Source organism: Eurytemora carolleeae, unplaced genomic scaffold (assembly GCF_000591075.1).
Source record: "Eurytemora carolleeae unplaced genomic scaffold, Eaff_2.0 scaffold505, whole genome shotgun sequence".
Taxonomy (NCBI): domain Eukaryota; kingdom Metazoa; phylum Arthropoda; class Copepoda; order Calanoida; family Temoridae; genus Eurytemora; species Eurytemora carolleeae.
This window is the reverse complement of record NW_019396425.1, coordinates 336032-361235: the sequence shown is the minus strand read 5'-3', so window position 1 is coordinate 361235 and position 25204 is coordinate 336032. Positions and strand designations below refer to the sequence as shown.

General features: G+C 35.6%; 1 protein-coding gene across 1 annotated transcript in view; it reads left to right on the top strand.

The window, feature by feature from the left end:
- Positions 1–25204, top strand: part of LOC111703032 (alkylated DNA repair protein alkB homolog 8) — a 37246-nt gene that overhangs the window by 1761 nt on the left and 10281 nt on the right. Inside the window, exons 3-8 of the mRNA XM_023474877.1 lie at positions 488–563; positions 773–868; positions 1291–1404; positions 1854–2021; positions 2390–2448; positions 2811–2872. Coding sequence (XP_023330645.1) covers positions 488–563; positions 773–868; positions 1291–1404; positions 1854–2021; positions 2390–2448; positions 2811–2872 — 575 coding nt within the window. The remainder of the gene's footprint in view (positions 1–487; positions 564–772; positions 869–1290; positions 1405–1853; positions 2022–2389; positions 2449–2810; positions 2873–25204) is intronic.

Below are 25204 nucleotides of genomic sequence, written 5' to 3'. Positions count from 1 at the left end.
ACCTTCTACAGATGTTGGGAAATGTGCTCTACTTTTAACTATTTTGTTAGTATTTCTGTCAATTATGAAGTAAACCAAATTTTGAAAGCCCCTGGACGTAATGCCTTTTTAGACACATTCTTGGGCATTTGAACGTTCTTGGAATTCATTATTTGACGATGCGCAAACTTTCTCTTCATTTTAGTTCATTAGATCAATCTAGCATACGAATTAGCAAAAAAATGTAAATATTTATATAATTAAGAAGTAAATAATTAAAAAATAATTTAAACCTATATTATGAATTTATAAAAACTGGTTTAAAAATTATTCTAGCTCTTTGCTCATTTGTTAAAACCTACAGGTCACCTTATTAATGTTTAGATTATTTCCTTAATTCTTACAGTTAAAACTAGAATAATCTTAGAATTATGCTAAAAAAAATTAAATCTCTCCATTTTGTTTTTTTTTATTGAAACCAAATTATGAATATATACTGATTGACCAGCAAGGAATGGAGAGAGTGAACGGAAAAATGTCCCTGGATGGAAAGGGACCCATTTATCTCTCATACATACTCTCAGGAAACCGTATTTATCCAACTTGAGCGATTTTAATATTTTAATATTTTATTTCAATTGTCCTTCTTCAAAAATAGATAAATTTTTAAATAATTAAATTCACAACAGGGCCAAAGAAAAAAAGGGGGAAGGGAACTTATTTTTATCTTTGTCAGAAAAATTCTCTGTCACCATAAATTAGAAAATGTTGGATAGAATATTTGTTGTTTTAGTTCCTGAAATCCAGGATCCCTGGGTTTCTGCTCCTCCTTCTGGTCTTCATCTCATCCCGGAGTTTATATCAGACCTGGAGGAGACCTCACTAATAGGGAGCTAACCTTAGTCTGAACCTTTACCTGAACCTTAATCTAAATATTATACACAACTAATTCTTAGCCATCTTGACCTAACTCCTTTCCTAATACTTACCCTAATCTATAGCTTAATCCTTACCATAATTCAAAGAATATTCCTAAGCCAAATCCTCAGCCTAATCCTTAACCTAATCCTTGGCATAATCCTTAGCATAATCCTTAACATAATCCTTAGCATAATCCTTAACATAATCCTTAACATAATGATGTAAACCTTTTATATTTCAAACTTTGACTTTTTAGCTAATAGCTGCAAAGATATAGGGATAAGAACATTAGTGTTTGTGGCAAAAACTTAATTACTAGTTTCATTCCGGATTTTAGTTTAAGACCCAACCAATCGTCCTTTTCCAGGTTTATATCTAGGATTTGCTCAGAATATTTCCAACGAGGTTTCGAGAACTCCGAGGAGATCGGAGAATCAGGAGAACTCAAGCATAGACAAGTTCAACATTTTGGTTTCAAGTTCGATTATACTATTAATGACATAGGAAACTCTTAGTTTATCATTAGTCCTCTTCCCCCCCCCTTCATTCCAATATACCAATACTCTATAGGAGAAACAATATCTTGTTCTGTTATCAAGTAGTTTTTAATAAAATTTTGTACATCTTTTCATTTCAAGGCTCTGGCCTTTTCTCAGATAACGTCCGTCTCACAAAACTTGTCTCGAACTAATCCAACCCATATTAAGATCTTATCCATGTTAAAAGTCTTTAAACATTTGATCAGAGATGTTATTGTTAAGTGGGTAAGAATTCAATGCCTGTTCTTTTTAAGTAAAAAGGATTGAAAAGATACAGTAAAACCTATATTTTGAAAAAGATACAATGAAACCTATAACCTGAAAAAGATACAGAAAACCTATATTCTTCATTCATTCCAATCCCATTGATTAATGAACATTGAACAATTAGATTCTGAAACTATGAATCCATAGACCCTGACAAACCACTCCTGGAACCTATCCCAACTGTGTGTGAGCCCCTGTTGTCCAGGCTGGTGGAGCAGGGTTTGATCCCTGAGCTACCTGACCAGCTAACGGTCAACTTGTACCTGCCGGGTCAGGGGATACCTTCTCATACAGATACACACTCTTGCTGTACAGGTAGTACAGTTTTTAGTACAATATACACTCATGCTGTAAAGGTAGATTGTACAGTGTACACTGTGCATTACAGTATACACATATTCTGTACAATTTTAGGAGAAGCGCTCTTTTGCCCCTTAGTCAATAGGTTTTCGCAATTCCCACATTTTGTTAATTTAATAAACTTCGGTTGATTTTCGAAAGGCCAACAGGGAAGAGCTATCTAGTATTTTGTAAATGGGGAGAGCGGCATAGGAAATTAAATCCCAGTGTGACTATAAAGTATCCACCCCTGTATATTTGTAAATCGAAATAAGTTCACTAAGTATATTCATAGTACATTAAGAGCTAGCATAAAAAATTATTAACTTTTTTAATCTGTTTAGATTGGCTGTGTTCTGTTTCCCTAGGTTCCAGTATATTAATGGAGTTTAAAGATACCAAGGAACAAACCCATTTTAATTTTCTATTTTTTAAATATCATCTAAAATATGAAATGTGGGTAAAAAATTTCTGATTTTTTAAAGAATATTGATTCTATGCAATCATCTTCCACTAATATTTTTTGATTTATTATTACTTCCTCTTTTTCTCCTAATTTTTTCTAAGATTTAAGTGAGGTTTTCTTAAAAAAATTGAGTTGTCATGCAAAACAGAAATATAAAAATATCAAGTGAAATAATACAAGCTAATAATCTGTTTTTTCTTGCAATTTTCGGCATTATTTTTTGGGTCTGTTTCCTAATTCTAGTATTGTATTGCTGAATATTTTAGTTTATTCCTATATTTCGAATGGTTTGATCCTAGGGTTCTATTGTGCCTGTCTGGTTACCAACCCGTTCTGCTCTCATGCTGAAAGACGAAGCAAGGTAGGAGAGATGGAAATGATGATCATTACAATCTTCTTTACTTTACGCGGCATTATAATAAAATAGTAATGAGCGTGCTCACCAGTATTTGGAATTTCCAAAATGTGGTCTGATATTATTATAAAATTGGTGAACTTTTCAAGCTTTCTAAACTTTTCTCACTAGATTCATAAAAAATATCTCACCTAAAAATTCAGAAAATGTGTTTTTGTTCAAGATACAAAGAATGCAGACAAAATTTTGTTAAGATCAGATAGTTTATGCAGACATAAAGCTGAAAAGTGTACAACCTGTACATCATGAACTCGCCAATGAATATACGTTTTACTGATCAGTATCTTGTCATTCTGAATTGTGTGTATTACTGGTTCTCTAAACATAAAACACCCCATACATTTGTACGGAGTATGAACAATAATTGTAGGCCACTTCGTCAGACAACCTATGATTAATAAATCCTAAGTTTATCCTACGTTTTAGACTTGTTGCACGATTACGGAAGTACTGTTTCATCAGTTATAAATCCACCCTAAATAGAGGCTGGATTATCTATCCTAAATCTATCCAGCAACAGCTGAAGCTTTCATCAGTCATCCGTTAAATCCTTCGATTTTTTCTTTACTTTTTGATCTTTGGGTGGCGTTCAGAAAAAATTTTATTTTTCACTATGAATTCTCGAATTGTTATGTCTGATCCGTTAATCTGAACAGTATATGCAAGGAGTTTTTATATCCTAAATCTTATTTTTGAAGAAAATCTATACTGCTATGCGTAGCTGATCGTTAGAACTCAGTCTGACGCACAACCCCTTGAGGTAATTTTAGCGATCTTTGATCATATTTATCTGATAAAATTTAATAACCTTAGTTTTTCAGAACTGTCATCTACCTCTTTCAGTTTAACCTGTACAACATTTATCTTTACATTAATATTCTACTAACTTGTAAACCTTTGCTTTCCCTGGACTCAAAAATTCTTTTTATAAAGATCAAACTTTTGAGCAAAAATCTGATATTTTGACCAACATATAATCTCATAGTAATACAAAATTCTCTTAACTAATTTAAAATTTAAGATCGCTACTTTAATTATAATGATACTCTAGATTTATTTTAAATTTTCCCTTTCAGCGACTAGAAAAAAATATAAAACATTTAGAAAAATATAAATCCAACAAAATAATTTAAACAAACAAAAATTCATTTAGTACTATATATTAATTTATCATATAAAAGAGCATAATAACAGAATTGAGCTTCAAATACAGATTTTAGAACAGAATCTGGCTTGCAGTACCTCTTTTATACTGGTCTGAATTGTGTTTGTATGTTTAAACAATTTCCACTGTTTTCCATCTTCCATGATTTGCTACATCAATCATTGTTGCTCCAGAATCCAACATCTTTGTAACTCTTTCCATTTTTACAGATTTCTCTGTAATTGTGTCTGTAGATTCTCCTATTTTACATATTAACTTTCTCAACTGTTCTGTCACCGTCGTATTACATAGACCTGCTCCTGCTTGTGGTTGCCAGAGATAATCTATTTTCCTAAGTCTGCAGTTTACTAACCTGTGGTCTTCTCCTTCACCATATTTGTTCCCGAACATGAACCCAAACCTCTTTAAGTAGAATCTTGTATTGAACACTGGACAAAACTTGGTACCATTTTGAACCATTTTTGTAATATTACCTTTGTGCTTTGGATCATTCTTGACTCTGTCCCGTTGTCATGAAAATTTTCTGCCTTTAAGCTGGAGAAACAATTAAATCTGCAAAACGTGAAGTATATCACAGTAACTCTGAACACGGTCCTCAGATCCTTCGCGTTTACTCTCTCAGGATTTGACACGTAGGGAATTATAACCTTCTCCACCATCTTCTTGATAATATCCAAGTTCAGTCTAGGAGCTTTCTTCACCTGTGATTCCTTAGAGACCACTAAATTCCTCACTCCATCTAATATTCTGTTAACAGGTGTAGTTAACGTGGTAGAATCAGAATTAATAATCTGCTCTTACATACTTCACACTGGTTTAACTTTGCAAATTTAAGAATCCAAGACCTGATTCTTCTCAAGATGTAGTAGAAAATGAGACACGCTCTGTTCAGTAGGTTTTTCACTGAAATCGTTCTTAGATGTGAAATCTTTAAAATCTCTTACCACTCCTTCATAATTGGAGATAGTACCGGATTGAAGAGATGATCCTAGAACCTTTCTGGCAACCACTTTCAAGCTCGGATCTCTCAGAAATGCTGATGTTCAAGATCCAAGATTCTCCGTTTTTGCATCAAAAGGTAACCTCTCTCTGTAATTCTTCTTGAGAAATTTCCTCTTGACTCTAGCAAATCTCCTCAAATCAGATCTTCCTCCTTTAAAACAATAAACTACTTATTTGTCAATATAAAATATCGTTAAAACTATCAATTTTTCCTAAAATTCCTGATTAAAATAAAACTCCCCTTGAAAATGCATATCGGAATATCACAAATAAAATAATTTTGATCAAAAATTCATGCTAAATGTAACTGCAATTCTAATTTACTGAAGTCCTAATTCTTTCCATTTTTTAATCTACTTTTACGACATATAATTCCTCAAGAACGTTTAATTACCTGTACATCTTAGCTCCGAGCTTTGATCTATACTATCTTCTCTATTTCATCTCAATTATCTCGCCTGATCGACTGATACATTCACATCCTCTCTATCATCCAATCTCATCACTAAATCATTGTTACTTATTTTAAACTGAACTTTTGGTATTTTTTGAAAGTGCATCGATATTTTTATCTGAACCCGGACCAGATAATTTTTGAAATATCATCATTTTAGATTAGAGCCCTGAGTATATATTACTCTAAAACCTGGTTTTAAGACACTAATATTATTTATCTAATCCCTGATAAGTAATTTATTGAATCACATCTGTTTATATCTGAATCCGATTCACATATGTCTCCGACCCCAACTAAGATAAACCAAACTAATTTTTACAAGATAATACAAACAATAAATGTACCTAAACATTTTTCTTTGGTATCTCCAACTATTTATCCAATTTCAATTAACATCCTGTATGAAAATTCACCAAAATTCTTAATTTTACATTCTTTCCTTAAATCTAATATTTTTACCTGCTTGAAATTCCTAATAATCACATCTGATTTCTTCAACTCTTTCAACGAAATCAAGGTTTTCTACATCAGTAAACACAAAACCATTTTTAACCAGAAAAAAATCCATCTGTAATATGTACTCAATTAAACATTTTTTTTAAACACACTTCAATCAGTTTACTGTATCAGTCTTAGCCAGTAATGCTATGCATTGGAATTTTTTCCGTCCTGAGATAATGTTGGAAGCCTGATTGTTTGGTTCAAACGTTGGGCTGCAAATTTTATACTTTTCTATCACAGGATGAAAAAAAAACCCTTTTACAATATAAGGCCAATAATTGGTGCATTTCCAAACAGGGAAAAAAATAATTATAGTAATATAAAAAAAATGTACAATATGTTTAAACAAATCAATTAATAGTGGGGTGGACAGGCCTAGTATTTTAGTGGTGTAAAAAAGGATTCTGTAGGGGGGTAAATTTTTTTAATTAGGCACGCGAAGTGCACCAAATTTTCTTGTCGTCAATGTACTAGGTATAAATAAATAAATAAATAAAACAGTCACCCATCAGTCCGAAGAGAGGTTTGTGAAGAGCCCACGTCACCGCACTATCCCCTAAGGGAGTAGCGGGGTATCATTGGCGGTTGGCCACACAGGTCAAAGTGTGTACCACCAAGCATGGGTCAAGTTCAATGGCGTACAGCCACAAACCCTCTGCACACTTACCAGTTGCATGAAGGTCCTGTTGGTACCTTTCATGAAAATGATAATACAAGAAGTGTTTTAAATACTGCAAATGCGAGTCGCCTCAGAAGGTACTCCATTAGCTGTAAAATCAACAAGTCATTTAGAATAGTACTTCATTTACTTATTACCCATCACCTCAGAGTGCATTCTCCAGTCCAGATGGTTCTGAAGCCATGCCTCCAGAATAATAGCCATTTTCCGCCCCCTATCAGGTAACTCAGTTTTACCACTTCCATCCCCCCAAGATAGGCCTTAAGGATCTCACAGTTTGAGTGTAAACCTTTAAGTTTACCCTTTGTTCTAAACATTGTAATCTTGAACTTGAGCCGTAGCGAGCATATTGCTGGACACGATAATATAACATGGGACTCAGTCAGCTTAACTCTGACACCCTTGACCCTACAAAGGGGACACCATATGTGTCTAGCTCCATACCTGTTCTTATACTGATTTCCCATCTGGGCATTACCACCATGCACCATGCTCAAGGTTTTGCTGGCCTTCCTGTCAGCTACATGGGGCTGGAGTTTTAACCAATTCCATGGTTGCGGGAGGGTGGCCATGGTTGGATGTGTAAGCAAGACACTGATGACAAACTTCACAGCCCTGTCTGCCATTGCCTTTACCAACACATGCTTTCTCTCATACTCCATTATCATTCCAATGTCCTTCTGAATTTTCATCCATGACCTGACCCATGGATCACCTTGAACATCCAGAAGGTGCCTTAGAACCGCTATCTATCTGTTGTTGTTCTTTTTCTTGCAGATATTCCAAATTAGCACTGCCTGCCTACTCTGAATCCTGTGCTCCATTGGCATCAAACCTGCATCACACCAAACCAAAACCCTTGAGGTGGCTGCAGGAACCTAGAGGATAAAACGACCCACCATATACTGTATTCGTTCAAGCTCCGCCAACGTTTTCCTGGTGAAAATTGTCAGAATGTATGTCTTAGACGTTGAAAGAGTCATTTTCATGTCCTTACAGAACTGTGACACAACTCTCAATAGTGAATTCATTCTGTGCTTAGGGGTCCTTGACAGCAGTAACAGGTCATCAGAAAAAAAACAAAGCTGTAAGGATCGTTCCACCTAACTCCACCCCCAACTTTGTACTGTCAAGTGCTACCCCTAATGAAGCAATGAACAAAGCAAATAACATGGGTGACAGGCTACAACCCTGCTTCACTCCTTGCATGAAGTATACAGGATCCAAGAGCCCATGACACAAATTGAAATACATGGACCGGATCAAAGACACCACTCGTCGACCAAATCCTATGTGGCGTAGCTTAGTGTACAACAATTCCCTGCATAGTGTTGTAGGCCTTCGCAATATCGCAGAAAGCCAGTAAGATACAGTGTTTTTTCCTCTTCGCCACTCTTAGTGCGGCCAAAATCATTAACACACAGTCTGTTGTGGAACGTTTCTGCCTGAATCCATACTGAACCGAACCATAGAAGCCTTTGCGTACACAAATCTTTATGAATGTTTATGAATGATTTTAGTTATTATACTTAGAATTACACTTGATACTGTTATTAGAAGTTTCTGTGACACCTCCAGAGATGGCTCCTTTTTGTCAATTAGAGTCATTTTCCCTGCTTGCAGCGACCCTGGCACATTTCCCTCCATTAGGGATTCATTTATGATACCTGTTACCAATGTTATCATCATGGGACTAGCCCCTTTTAGCATCGATGAAGAGACCAATTATTTCTTGTAGATCATGTTAAAGGTTTTATTATAGCCTTCATTAAAATGCTTGGCCCACTTGGCCATCTCCCTTTCTCGCTCTGCAACCCGATTAGAGTAGTTATCACGGCGCTGCTGCTGTTTCCTCCACCCTGCTGCAGAACGTTTATATTTCTTCTTCTTTCCCCCTGAATAATTAAATATATAATATTTCTTTTCATTCTGGACTAAAGTGGAATAAAGAAAGTAGATATTCACCCTAAACTATAGTAGAATACAGTGAGTAAATATTTATCCTAGAATATTTTTAATAAAAAAACGTAAAAGTACTTACCAGGAGGGCCGGAAGAAGAGCCACTACAATCCAATCGATTCAGCTTAAGGGACCTGATGACCTCCCTTACCTCTCCTTCATTTGTGGGGTAACACACCTCTTTCTCATAGGCAAACTCTTCTCTCTCTTTTGGAATCCACCTTTCGTAATTTGTTGCACTTTTAACCAGCACCTCCTTCACCAATTGCTACCCCCTTGTAGTGAATATCTTCGACACCAGACCCAGGGAGATCTTTGTCAATTCAGTGACCACCAAGTCCTTTAATTCATTATACTCTGTAACGAAACGACCATCAGGAGCTTTCAAAACAGTAAAAAGACCCTTATTCTTAGTTACCCTCTTAGCTAATCTCCAGAACCGGTCACCAGTGTAACTATCCTTTAACCTCTAATTCTTAGCAAGCTTATCCTGGATAACCATGTGCTGCTTCCTGATTGCATCACCCAAATCAGCATTCTCTGTTACAGCCTTAACCAGTAGGGTCTGATCACACTCATCCCAGACAACTCCATTAAACATATTATTTATTTTTGCCACTGACAGCCGCCACTCAACCTGAGCCACACACCTACGGTTTTGCTGTAGCCTTTTAGGTTTCCTATTCTTGTGCTTGACAGGCTTAGGTTGTCTAGTGCCATATGCATCAATATTGGCTGAGACCAGGATCTACTGGACATTAACCACTTTCTCATCCAGTGACAATGAGTCCCAGTCAACCTCGTTAATATGTCTCTCCATGATCCTGTGGGCCAAACCCACATCTCGATCTTTTTTAAGAAAAATCCCCTTAACCTTGGGATGTTCTATATACTCAATGGTATTTGGGAGACTAACTTCAAGGTAAACTGCCACATGATTGCTCCCAGAAAACCATTGTAGCTGTTTGTCATTAATCATTTTGACTACACTGCGATTAAGGGCCCTTGACACCAGGACATAGTCCAGCACTGTGCTCGTTAAAGGAGTTATTCAAGTGAACAAGCCTGAACAAAGTTCCTTATCCTGATTCAGCATTAGCAAATTGTTACTTCTCACTAAGTTCTAAAGCTTTTCTCCGTTGGAATATGTACCAGGTCTGTTTCCCTCAATACCATCTGGTGGAATGCCCACATGCGCATTCATATCTCCTATAATCATGTTGTAATCTGGAACGGATTAGGAATACCTTAGAATTTACGTATATATATATANGGACATGGAGAATGGAGATCAAGTTACTATACCGGGATGTTTGTGTCCCAAAGATTCTAGGGGGGGGGGGGTATTTACTCCTAAGATTCTAGGGGGGGTGGGGGTAATTACCCCAAGGATTCTAGGGGGGGTAAGTAACCCCAATAACCCCCCTTATTTATGCCACTGCAGTATATTTCGTTTGGATAAAGTTCTTGCGTAAAAAAATTTACAGCTAATGATACTTCTTGAGGAATCTTAGAATCAAATCTTTTACATTTCTTGTTTAAATCAGTAGCAAAACAATCAATTGACGGAGTCAATTTAAAGTAATTTGAAATCATTTTATAAGTTAGATTATCGACAGACCATTCGTCTGTAGAATTTATAAATTTTGATCCAATATCTGCTAAAGTTAAATTTTTATCTGTCCTAGCCTCCCAGACTGGTACAATATATTCATTATTTAAAAATTCATAATGCATTATTTTTAATATCTCAGCTTGAATATATAACTTCCAAGACCCTTTTTTAAGGAAAGAAAAAAGATTTTTGGAATCTGTTAACCAATAAATAATACTTTCTTCGTTACTTTTTTCAGGAATATAGCTTTCGGTAAATTTTACTACAGAGAGTAACTCTCTAAAACTAGAAGATAAATTCTTTTCGGTCTCATTAAATTCAAATTCTTTTACAATCTCAAATGTTTTAGACTTGTTCACATTAGATTTCTTCATATCAAATATGAATGCCTGAGAATCAGAAGCATCTGAACACATAAATAATTCATTCTTAGATTGGACATCTCTTTCCATTTCAACTGTATAAACTTTTTCATGAGAATAAACAACTTGAACAGGGGTAATAGTGTTAATAATTCTTTTGCCATTTAATTCGGTAATATTATCGAAAAAATATTTCAGTTCAATTTTAGCATGGTTATCCAAAAACACAAATCATTCCCAGTCCTGTTCATTATTTTCCACATTGTGTACCGACTTCCCCAAAATATGCTGGCAATGCCTTGTCATAAGTTAACAAATGTTTACATGTGATTTCAACCGTGAAGCTATCTTTCCAAGAATCACAGCTTAATCTCTTTTTAAAATCCATTTTCTATCCAATACTTTGCAGATCAATTCTTTAATTACAATCAATTTTATCTACAGGTGAAAAATACATCAAATTTATGGAATCTGTGTATATTCCTAGATAAAGTAACTGTTGAGTTGGCATTAATGTGGATTTTTTAAGGTTCACATTCCATCCTGCAAATGTTAAGACTTTGACACAATATTCGGTGTAAATTTTACATACTTCATAATTCTCATTCATTATTCAAATATGGTTGACTAATTGGTCAGGGTGAGGTCATGGGTTGGCTTGGCCCAGCCTGGGTCTCCCAGCCTCTCAAACACTTCTTACACATTATGTTATAATTTCCTTCTTTATCCTTCTTATCCTTTTATCCCTTTTATCCTGATTATAACTTTCATTACTTACCCTTTTTATCCTTTATTACTTTTCATCATTTTATCCTCGCCACTTGTATCGCATTTACTCTTTTATCTTTATTATCAGTGGATCTGCATTTGAACTACTGCCGTTTGAACTATTGATTATTTGAACTATTGATTGTTTGAACTATTGTTCATTTTAACTACTGATAATAACGTCATTTCCTGTAGTTCAAACAACACAATATTTACTCATTTGAACTATTAAATTTGCAGTTTAAAATTTTTATATTTCATGAAAAAATAATAGGTCAAACAATTTCATCATACCATAGTTTAAATGATCAAAAAATATTTCAAAAATGACTTATATAGTTCAGATAAGCAAAAAAATAGTTCAAATGAGCAAACAAAAATATAGTTCAAATGAGCAAAAAAAAATAGTTCAAATGAGCAATAAAAATAGTTCAAATGAGCAAAAAAATAGTTCAAATGAGCAAAAAATAAAAGTTCAAATGAGCAAAAAAATAGTTCAAATGAGCAAAAAAAAATGTTCAAATGAGCAACAAAAATAGTTCAAATGAGCAAAAAAATAATTCAAATGAGCAAAAAAAAATGTTCAAATAAGCAAAAAAAATGTTTATTTTTCAGAAAATTAGTATACATATTTAGGGTTAGGTTATAACCTAACCTAACCCTAAAAATGTATACTAAATATGTATACTTTCTGCAGCAAAATGTATACTAAATATGTATACTTTCTGCAGCTAGGGGGTCGAACGCTGAGAGTATACATATTTAGGGTTAGGTTAGGTTAAGACACTTTCTGGGCCAAGCGCTGCGGCTAGGACAGGCTAGGGGGCCAAGCATTGCGGCCACTTGACCAATAATCCTAAATATGTCTACTTTAATTTGATGAAAAAATCTTCTTGAACTATTTTTTTGCTCATTTGAACTATTTTTTTTGCTCGTTTGAACTTTTTTTTTGCTCGTTTGAACTCTTTCTTGCTCATTTGAACTATTTATCTGCTTATTTGAGTGTTTGAACTAAGGTCATGTGAACTATTTTTTTGCTCATTGAACTATTTTTTGCTCATTTGAACTTTTTTCTTTTGGTTATTTGAACTATTTTTCTTTTGGTTATTTGAACTATTTTTTTGCTCATCTGAACTATTTTTTTTTGGTTATTTAAACTATTTTTTTGCTTATTTGAATTATTTTTTTGCTCGTTTTAACTATTTTTTTGCTCATTTGATCTATTTTTTGCTCATTTGAACTATTTTTTTGGTCATTTGAACTATTTTTCTCCTTATTTGAACTACTTTTTTGGGTCATTTGAACTCAAGTGAGCAAAAAATAGTTAAAATGCGCACATAATGTGAGCGTTTGAACTATAGGTTGTTTGAACTACTACACATGGTACCACGTTCAATAGTTCAAACAACCAATAGTTCAAAAAGTCAATAGTTCAAAGGACAGTAGTGCAGCAATAGCACCTTATTATCATTTATACTTTTTGGCCTCTCTCTTTTTTCCCTTTTTTCCCTATTTTAACTTTCGTCACCTTATCCTTCTATCCTTTAATCCTTAACCTTGTCACTATTATAACCTTTACTCTGGTATCTTAGCATTTGTACATTTTTACCCCTCCCTTTTATCCTTGTTATAACTCTCTTTACTTAATCCTTTTGAATTACATTTGGTATCCGTGTTAACCATTTGGCTGTAATCCTCCATATCCTTAATCTTTTTATCCTCAATATTACGGCTTTTAATCCTTTTATCAATATTATCACAATCACTATTAAAACTTCTATCCCTCAATTAGCAATTGTACACTGTTATACTTCTTTTTCTTCCACTGTATCCATTAAATTACATTTGATACCCTAGATACCTGTAAATCCTCTTCTGACCTTTTTATTACTGATAATATAAATTATACTTCAGTGAAACTGAGGATCAGGGGATCACTGATGAAGGGCTAAAGGAGGGGTCTGCTGGCTACAGATCAATTGCAGACGTCACACAGGCTGTGTCTGCCCAATTCAAGCCAGTTATGGTAGAAGCTTTGCAGTCCTCCTGCGATAAGATTACCACCCATGCCAGAAGGGTGGGAGTAACTGCTGGGGGAGGGCAAAACCATGTACATGAAACTGGATGCCAAGATGGCAAGCCTTGAGGAGGAGGTCAAGTCCATGTCGGCCAAGCTGGACAAGCTTTAAGTGTCCTTGGCTGAGGTACTTACCCTGGCTAGACAGGGTACTCCAGCAAGCATTGCAGGGACACAGCAGCAGGCCTCCCATCTGCAGCCACAACCTGCTGACCTGGGGTGCTATTTCTGCGACGAGGTAGGCCATGTGATGATGGACTGCCCCGTGAGAGTGGGGTGCATGGCATGTGGCTCTGGCATGCATAGGCATGAGAAATGTGTACACCGTATAGCATCTTGTTCGCCCTGCCTGGGGGTCGTAAGATCCACCAGACTACAGCCAGGGAGCTAATCAAACGACTCCTGGCGGCCCATCCTCACTCTCCTCACCAGTTTGACCACTTCCTCCCTTCAGGTCCTAAAGAGGAGCTGTCTGGGTCAGGTCACTCCAAGGGTCAGAAGTTTGGAATGAGGTGGGAGGTATGGTGGCAATGGGAGGAACTAGTAGGGCGTGGCACTGTATTCAGCCACAGACATATACTCGATGTAATTATATTTACATGTATTTCAACTCTGTTTCACAGAGGTTTTATCTGTTGGATATTTCATGCCATATTTAATAAACCTATTTATCTTTCTCTGTGTCTTCTTTGTTACTGCTACAAAGCGATTTAATCATTTAATGCTTTGATCATGGGATAAGCTACTAATTAACTAGCTGTGTACCTAATTAACCTTATTTATAAATGTTTCATATCTACCATACAAGTTAAAGGCCATTTTGAAGTAAGAGTAACTTATATAAGTTCTAGTTTATGCCCTGTGAGGCTGAAGAGCACTTTCAAATTTGGTACATAGTCAAGGTTGTGAGATGGTAGTGATCTAGATATTTGCTGAAGGCACCTTTAAAACAAATACTTTGAAATTCTGTGGGACTGAAGAACACATTTCAATTTGGTATGCCCGGCATATAGTCAAGGTTGTCAGTTGTGCATTCATTGGTAATGAGCTAGATATTTGCTGTGGTAATCTTCAAAAATAAATGCTTTGTAAGTCTGTGGGGCTGAATAGCTCTTTTCATATATAGTCTGGGTTGTTAGACGTGCATTCAATGACAATGATCTAGTTACTTGCTGTGGTCACCTTTAGGACAAATACTTTGTAAGTCTGTGTGGCTTTTCTGTTTGTGTTATTCTCATTACACAGTCAAGGTTGTTAGATGTGCATTCATTGACAGTGATCTAGATATTTACTGTGGTCATCTTTATAACAAATACTATGTAAGTCTATATGGCTGAAGAGGGCTTTTCTGTTTTTGTTATTCTCAGTATACATTTGAGGTTGTTAGATGTGCATTTATTGACAGTGATCTAGATATTTGCTGTGGTCATCTTTATAAGTCTGTAATTTGACTTGCATAACTTCTTGTAAAGGTTTCAGATCAGATCGCATTTGCTTTAACCCTAAGGTGTGTTCACCTTTAGAACAAATACTTTGTAATTCTGTGGGGCTGTTTTTGTTATTCTCAGTATACAGTCGAGGTTGTTTGATGTGCATTCAATGACAGTGATCTAGATATTTGCTGTGGTCATCTTTATAAGTCTGTAATTTGAATTTCATAACTTCTTGTTGTGGTTTCAGATCAGAATGTATTTGCCATAACCCCAAGGTGTGGTTAAAGGATAAAAGTTAAGATGAGCAAAAACCGGAATAGACAAAGGTTGCAAAGAACCCAGCGGCTGTTTAAGCGGCAGCACTGGAAGGCTCAAAATGTGGTATCCCAGTCAGTGGCTAAGCTGTTGAACATTGTGTCCTGGAATTGCAATGGGATCATACGGAATGACACACCAGTGCTCATTGCTGAGGTCATGATCAAACATGACATTGATTCCTTCCTAGTGTCTGAAACGCACATTCGCTCAGGAGCAGTTGAGGATTTGTCGGCATTGGAACAATTTGAGATGTACCCTAAGGTTAGGGGAGGGGCTGATATGAGGGGGGGGGGCTTGTTGAATCTCATGAAAAAGGGCATAAACCATATGCCACATGTGCCGGCAACCATAATGTTCCCATACCTGGATAACGAATTTGATTGGATTTTGCTCCTTAAAAATGGAAAAATGTAGCAGTGTGCTCCATTTACATGGCTGCAGAGGTGGGTGATGCAGAGTTTATAGCTTGGAATGCTGATCTGCTGAGAATGATCCAGTTTGAGTTGGTCACGCTAAGGGAGCAAGGGTACTCTTGTGTACTAATGGGCGTCTTCAATGAACATATAGGATGTGATGCTCAGGGAGTTGGTGGCAATCTCCCAGACATTAACCACAATTGAAGGCTGGCGCGGAATGTCTTTGCCCGTAACGGTTTGTACTTGGTCAATGCTGATAAATCCAGGTGCAAAGGAATTTTCACTAGGGTTGTGTCAAACTCTGTGTCCTTGCTGGATCTTGTGGTAGAAGACGGTAACCCTTGCGGAGTGGTGCATTCAATGGTTATAGATGAATTTAACAACCTCCTTGGTGGCAGTGACCATTCAGCGCTGATTGTTACTGTTAATATGGGGACTAATGAGAAGTATGCAGCATTACTAACGGACGCTTCCAAACTTTGTGGAAAGCATAGCACTCCACCTAGAAAGGTGTCTGTTGCTTGCAAATCCATTGCTCGGCTAAAAGCTAGGTGCATGGCAATCAAAAGCAAGGCTGGCAGAAAAGCAGAAGATCAGATTACTAATATTCTTAAGAACGAGCTCAATTATCCAGGAACGGTCAGCAAAAGTAACCTGATCACAATGGTTTCTTTACACAGTTGGCCGACAGTTCTAGGTTGTCTTTCCTTTCTTGTTGAAAGTGCAAAGGTGTATCTCAAGGTTTCCGGCAATATTATTCCGATTGCTTTTCCGTGCAAAGATGAACAAGGATTCTCTATAGACAGAGAATCAAAGGATAAGATGAGAATGGAGTACTTTACGAAGACATACAACATGTTTATGCAAGAACATGACGAGTATCCAGAGGAGGAAAAGGAATTCAAGGATAGACTCCAGGATAATCTAGAGATTGATCTTTGTCAGCCGAAACGGCCGGATGAGGAAGTTCGAGCGTTGCATGAGAAGAATGAGCTGCTCATTAAAGAAACTGAGGAACTACGTGAGATGAAGCAGAGTTTAGAAAAGGTTCTCCTGGACCAGAAGAAGGTTGCTCAATACCACCAAAACCTACTCAAGAAAAAATCCGATCTGGAGACCAAGAAGGTCTGGTTGAAGATGTGTCTGGAGGAGGTGAACACAAAGCTGGAGAACATAGAGCTGACACTGAAGGAGAACAGGTGTGTTGGAAATGTGGGGGTAAACCTGGAGTTACAAGCTGAGAAGCAGCGAATTATTTTGCAGACTGAAGAGAGCATTAAACAACTTCAAAGTGATAAATGGCAACTTGAGTTGGAGATATATAGATAGACCTGGATAGTGTAGAGAAGATCTGCCATGAATGTAATACTATCAGTATGGAGATAGGATTGTTAATAATAATAATCTAGATATATTGAGACCTGGATAGTGTAGAGAAGATCTGCCATGAATGTAATACTATCAGTATGGAGATAAGGTTTTTAATAATAATAATCTAGATATATTGAGACCTGGATAGTGTAGAGAAGATCTGCCATGAATGTAACACTATCAGTATGGAGATAAGGTTGTTAATAATAATATATCTAGATATGAGACCTGGATAGTGTAGAGAAGATCTGCCAGGAATGTAATACTATCAGTACAGAGATAGGATTGTTAATAATAATATATCTAGATGAATAGAGACCTGGATCGTGTAGAGAAGATCTGCCAGGAGAGATTAGTGAAGGACCTAATCCTCACAAGGGAGTATGATTAGTTATGACCTAATCTTAAGGATGTGAGTATGATTAGTTATGACCTAATCTTAAGGATGTGAGAGATTAGTTAACAACCTAATCCTTGCAAGGGAGTAAGATTAGTAAAGACCTAATCTTAAGGATGTGAGAGATTAATGAACGACCTAATCCATAGTTTTAAGAACTATAAACTACGACTGGACGAGTTACCCCTGCTGTTTCGGCAACATGTGATGTCTCACATTAGGTAACAGTATACCAGGGTGGTTGTGAGAGATTAGTGAACGACCTAATCCTCACAAGGGAGTAAGATTAGTTATGACCTAATCTTAAGGATGTGAGAGATTAGTTAATGACTTAATCCTGGCAAGGAAATAAGATTATTAAGGACCTAATCCTAAGGAGGTGAGAGATCAGTTAACGACCTAATCCTTGCAAGGGAGTAAGATTAGTAATGACCTAATCATAAGGATGTGAGAGATTAGTTAAAGACCTATTCCGTGCATTATTCTGGTTCAGTGGACACTCTCTGGAATAACGAACTTCCACCATCTTCTTCTCTCAGCCTTTGTTCAGATTTCTCCCTTTAACTTGAATGTCAATTCCTAGATATTTGCTGACTAGGACAGCCTCCACGCATGGATCATCATGTGTCACCTTCCATGAGGTGCCTGACAGTCCTGATGTGAGCATAACTGTCTTCTGGACAGCCAATTTCATGTCCATTCCTTGGCAGAACCTATTCACACACTTTAACATTCTTTCCATTCCTCTGCATTTAGTTCTGGAAATCAACACTAGATCGTTCTCAAAGAACAAAGCCGACAGTATTTGACCATTAAAATTGACCCCTTCCTTCATTGCTTGTAGGACTAATCCTAGACCAGATATGTATAAGGTGAACAGCAGCGTGGAAAGTATGCATCCTTGTTTGGTAAACCAAAGGGGCGGAGGGAGACTCCCTGCAATGCGAACCCTCACACAATCATTGTAATACATTGACTGGATGAGGGCTTTCACCCTGCCTCCAAACCCCAGTGAGTAACTCTCTATTGACCGAATCATACCCCTTTGCAATGTCACAAAATGCAATTGATAGTGTGTGACCTTTACTCTTGGCTTTTTGTATCACAGCTAACAGCATGAATCCACAATCTGAGGTGGATTGGCCCGATCTAAATCCATATTGGATACTCCCATAACTTTAGCTTCACATATCTTATCCATCCTTCCATGTCTTACCTTTGTGATGATACTGAACATCATGCACGAGACTGTGAGTGGATGCTTCTGTTTCTCAAATAGAGAAAGATCTTTTTTATCTATCAATGTCATTGTACCGACTGAAAGTGTTTCTGGAACTATTCCTTATGTCAGTATTTGGTTGACTAGATCTGTTATTAAGGCTGCTAGTAGTGGGCCTGCATATTTCAGCATTGAGACTGTTACTCCATCAACTCCCGGAGCTCTCTGGAGTTTGAGTTTGTTGGCTACAATCTTTTGGTTAGAAACCTTGGCGTACACTTTGGTTTTATGCTGATAAGGATTCGCGGAATCTTTTATCCATTCTTTCCATCCCTGTTTATCCTTGGCTGACATTTCTTTAATCAACTGTTCACCCCTATGGGAGAATATGTGTGACCGCTTGCCTGAGAATATCTTTTCCAATTCTTCAAGCACTATCCGTTCAATTATAGCTTTGTCAGTGGCTAGCCGCCCTTCTGCGTCTGCTGTTTCAGTTAGTAACCCTGCCTTCCTTTCAACTTGTCTAACCAAACTCTAGATTTGTTTATCTGTTAGTCTTTGATGGTTGGCCAGCCTTAATCTTCTCCTCTTTTGCTGTTTGTTCAACATACTAGATAGCTCTACTCTAAGAGTTTTGGCTTGAATTCTCATTGAATCAAGCTGTTTGGACTTCTCATCTCCATGTGGACCACTAAACTTTCCCGACAATCTCTCCTTATTGAGTCTTTTCACACCAGATTCTACTTGCTTGCATTTGTCCAGTAGATTTCTTGCAGATTTGTTGAATCTGCCAACTGGTTTCTTGAGCGCTATCTGCCTGCAGGCTTTTTTAGATGCATTTAGCAATGCCTTCTGCAATGCCTCACACTTTTCCTGCGTAGATAAAGTGTCCCAGTTGTCTAAGCTGATTTTGGCTTCAAAGATAGCCTTGAAACGATCAGCTGAGGCAGCAACTGGTTCAATGATATGTGAAACCCAGCTGGGATGGAGAGAGTACTGAATTCATAGTAGACCCAGCTCAAGTAGGCATTGAGAAATAATGTCTGTATTGTCTAAACAAAAATTGGATTTTGTTAGGTTTGGTAACCACAGATTATACAGGGTGTCCCAAACACATGGGAATTGGGGAACACCCTGTATTTACTTAAAATGAAAAGATTTATATTTTAATTTTAAAAGTTGTGTTATTTATAGGTGCCACGAATTTAACAAATATAATATACAAGACATTGGTGTAATATCCAAATACTGTTCTATATGGCAGAAAAAATTTAACCTGGACATGGGTCGGCTGATCCAGTAGTTTCTTTAGTTTTCCCCCATCCAGCTCCCTTATAATTCTTTGTAGATTTTTTGTTTGCTGGTCTGGCCATATGATTCTTTTCCAATAAACTTAAACATTTTAATTTAATAGAACTTCTCTAGTTTTAACATTTTTGGTTCAGTCCTCAAAATTTTATCCATGATGATTATAGCGGTAACTTTCTACAGAACAATTTTTTGTCCCCCCCCCCCCTTATATAAATTTTGTACATGGAGCTCATATGTTTCACATGGATATTATTGGTCATGTGACCGCAGCACCCGGCCCCCTAGCTGCGCTGCTTAGCCTGTCCTAGCCGCAGTGCTCGGCCAAGAAATTTTCTTAACCTAACCTAACAATAAAATAATACAAAATGAATAATGATAGTTTTGCTGAAAAATAAGTGCTCATGTACAAAATTGATAGGAGGGGGGGGGGGGTGAAAATCATTCTCTGTGACAGACCCGATATTAACATTTTTTTCCATTTATCTTATGTTGATATATCAAAATTAGTACAAATTCATTTCTTTTTTCTAATGAGTTTCAAATTCCGTTGGCTCCCTCCGGAATTCTCGGAAGTTTAGCTACTATACTGACAACTCGGTTCTGCTGCAATGTAAAGTTTGTACTCATCTTTATCTGAAAAAAATACATTTTAAAATAAAATACTATGATTTATAAAATGTTAACGCTAGTATCTGAGTTTGAGCAATAATAAGTTGGTAGAAAAAAAATCATACATGACTGACTGACTGACCTGTTGTAATTTTTGCTTTATAAAAGTTGCAAATAGAAAATAATAAAAATCATTTGTTATTGGTTGTCATTTTACTAAATAATGGTTGTAAATAAAAAATTCTTCATCTTATCAACTTTATTAGAAATATGTAAAAATTGCCAAAATATCAAAAATGTATCTGAATGATTGATAATATTTAGAAAAATATGATATTATAGTACAACTAAATAAAAAATAATAATAATTATTTGATTTTGTTTGTGTTTTACCTTGAATTACAGGGTAGGCAAAAAACGTCTTAATAATCCATTTTATTTATCTAAACAATAGTATAGAATGATATCTTACTTAAAATTTAAATTTTCATAATGTTGTCACTTTCAAGTAAAGTTTATTATTTATATACAGCGGTACCCGACAAACCAAATTTCGTTTCTAGAATGTTTCAGAAACGTTTTGTAAGGTAACGATAAATTATGGATATGTTTTGCTGTTACGTAAATGCTACGTAAAATGAACCTGTTTTTACGTTACTGAAACGTTTTCCAGTATCGTTTCCCAGAAACATTTTAAGATCGTAAAATAATTGAACTATTAACATTTTAGTTACGTAAAATATGAATGAAAAACCTCTCAAATTTTGTTTTAAAATGTTGAAATGCAAAAAAAAAATCTGAAGAAAAAAATCTTATATAAATAAATCTATAAATCTTAGTACTAACACTAAACACTAAATATATCTTACCAATTTAGAGAACACTAAATCCTTACTAATTGTTACTAATAAATAAAAATATACAGTAAATAAATAATTCATTGAAAATACATATTAAATAACATACAGTATCATGGTTAACTAGCATTTTATATTAAAGAAATTGAGTCTTTGCCACAAACTCTAATTTTCTAATCACTATATCTTTAGAACCAAATGTTGTAGACCTTAGATATTTCAAACTAAGAATTCTTTTAAATCAAATAATCTGAGTTTGAAATATCAAAGGTTTACAAGATCGGGTTCAAGAGATATTGGGGTTTAAACAATTGATTTTGTTCCGAAGACTCAATTCCTTTTTTTAATATAACTATATAATCAAATTGTGATTTCCCACAAAACTCACTGTATCAATTCCCGTGCAAGCAGCTTGATGATCGTTGAATAACTTGTTTTATGAGTGGATGCAAAATTTGTTAGAAATTAACAAAAATCGCATATACTTAAAAACTTTGTTGGTTTTTCATATTTAAGAGAACACATACAGTGTAATGATATGTACTGTAGAAAAGATTATTCATAAGTCGAAATAAAAGAATAAAAATATACAGTAAGTAAAAAAAAACTTTATGATATAACTATAATCAAATTGTGATTTGAAAATCAAATAAATAATTTAAATGAGATACGGTGGTAGGGATAAAAATCAATGACTTTTTAATTTAAGTTTGATTGTTCACAAGCTTTTTAACAAATAACAAGTTTACATGTAATTAAAGAGAAGCTTTTTTGTCTTCAAACTATATGCATACGTCAGCTATAAATTGTAAATTGTTTCAGATATTTTACACAATGGATTTAGACATCTTTGGGAATGATATTTATCCTCTTCAAGATATCGAGGACCTTAAACATTTTCCTCCTACTGCTGAAAAATCAGCTATCTGGTAAATAGACATATTTATTATTTAATAACCCCCCCCCCCTTGTGAATATCATCTTAGATTTCCGACAATTGATAGATAACATAAAGTGCAATAAAATGATTGAACCTCTAATGTGCTTTTTAAAATGTGGTCTAGCTTCTTTGAATCATAAAAATTGATGGCGATATTAAATGTTGAACAGTTTTGTTGATTTTGAATTTGGAATCTAGATAAAATCATATTTACGAAATAAATCTCACTTGAAACAAATTTTTATGAATTTTCGGAATAGAATAGACATTTTTTATCCCTTTTTTGGTTTTTTATTTACCTTGCATATTTTCAAATTTTTTAGGCAAAGAAACTGACTGAACCCACTAAATATTTCGAACAACAGGAATTCAAGGCGCCATTACGATTTAACAAAGATAATTTTCGCAACATTGTTGAAGAAATTCGTCCTCATCTGAAGACTTCAACCACTAATCGTTGCCTTCCAGAGTTGATTGTTAGAACTGGCCTGGAAATCATGGCAGGTGGCCACTTTTTTCGAGTGGTGAGCTCATCAACTGGTGTGGCCACGGCGACTGCCTCAAACCATCTGTACAGGTATTAAGAATCATACAGTTTTTTTTAAAAAGAAACAGCAGTTGAGAGAGGATTTGAATTTTATTCAAAAGACGACATTCAAGTCATCACTCTACTGCAAATGTTTCATGGGACACTCAGTACTTTTATGAAATCTATTTTTAAAAAACCTTTCAGTACTAATTGATAAAAAACATAAATTGAAGATGCCTTACGAAACTTTGTAAGACTCACATTAAACTATAAATATTTTATTCAGTCTGGTCGATGCTCTGAACCTACCAGAGATCAGTGGAAGGTACCTCTACATGCCCACTGAGACTCAGCAGAGAGACAATATGGTCTCCGTCTACAATAAATATCTGCTATCTAATGTTATTGCTGGAGTCGACAGATGCCACATTCCATTTCTCGAGAAGCCTCGGGGGATTCCTGTAGGAAGAGAGCCTGGAAAATTCCGGAACAGAAAAGGGTTTTTGGAGTCTGAACGCAATGATCCTGGGGGGATGTGACAGACGAATCTATGACATTAATCTTAGAGCTCCAGGTTCTTATCATGACTCCTTTGTCTAAACACTGTCGCAAGCCAATTGGCTTGGTTTGAGGTGAAGTTTCCCCAGAGGTACGTACTCGGAGATAGTGCCTATGCACAATCAGATTTTTTGATGACTCCGTACTCTGAAGCAAAGTCCTGTATAGACGATAATAAATGTTTGTTTAACATTCGGCATAGCTCTGAAAGAGTGGAAATGACTGAGAACATTTACGGAATGATGAAGAGAAGATTTCCAATAGTTAAGTATATCCAAACCAAGCTCAGAAATGCTAATCTAATAACCACTGCTGCAGCCATTCTTCACAACATGGCACTGGACTACAATGATGAAGTTCCTGATGATGACCATCCAGACTTCAAACATTTAAAAGGATATTTATGATGAGGTTGATGAGCTCAACAGACCAATTGTTCTTAATCATCCTGCGGAAAGAAAAACCAGGGCTTACCAGATGCGAGATAACTGGAGGCTGGGAATGGATCCCATACCGACCAGAAAAGAAAATGGCATGATGGCAAACCATAGGGTTCAGGCTGAAATCCGAAGATATGCCAGGCGCTGAATCCTGTTCTTCTTACCCCTTTTATCTATACCCTAAGTAATGTGTACTCTGTACTAAGTACCCTGTACCCTGCAAATTGTACTATGTATTCTGTCCATTGAACTTGTGCCTGAACTCTGTACCCTGCACTTTGTATCCTGTACCCAGTATAATGTTTAAAAAATCAAATGTTGTTATTAATACTAGGCTATCTTCTATTTCAATTGTAAACATGTTCTCATTGTAAACAGTAAAAGACTAAGAAAAAAAAGAATTTCTCGGATTTTCAAGATTTAAATAAATTTTACAAAAATAAAAAACTTTTAAGCACAATTTTTTAAAGTTTGATCATTCATAAACCTTTCTTGGGGTCGCCTGATGGCCCACAAAAAATTGGGCTCAATCGGTTTAGCCGTTTATTGGATACAAACAAACAAACTGACAGACAAGCCAAATTTATATATAGATTTTCCCTGTATCACCGAAACATTAAAGCAAATAAAAATGTTTTATTAAAGTTTTCACAAAATAAATCTGTTTTTTGGGTTACATATATATATAATGTTTAAAAAATTAAATGTGGTTTATAATATTTGCAAAGTTTTGCTCATCAGTCTTGTTTTCAAGTTCATTTGTATTTATTCATTGATAGAGATAAATGACCAACCATACATTTGTAGTTCCATGACAGATTCTCAAAGGTACCTTAAAACCTTATCTGATTTTATTCTAAAGATTTTTCTAGAAAAACCTCAATTGAAAATGAATTGTATTCAAAGTTATAAATATTGATATCATCAAGTTTAAACAAATAAAAATCAAAACCTTTAATGCGGCAAAACTTTGCAAGATCTCCGTTTTTTTTCTATGTTCTTTGACATTGTTCTCATGCTCAATTTTCTGATACACTCTTTTTTCTTTAGCGGCGAGAAGCTCCTCTTCCTCTTTGAGGATCCTGATCCCCATCAAGGATTTTTGTTGCTCCCTCACTCAGTTCAAAGTCACAAATCACATGCTTACTTTAGTTAATTTTTTAACCTTAATCGTATTTTTTACCTAAAAATTTAATCTTTTTTTTCCATTATTATCATAGGGGGGGAATGATTTTTCAACAAAATATACACCCCTGGTCTTAAATGGCAGAAGGGAAAAAAATCAATAAACTTA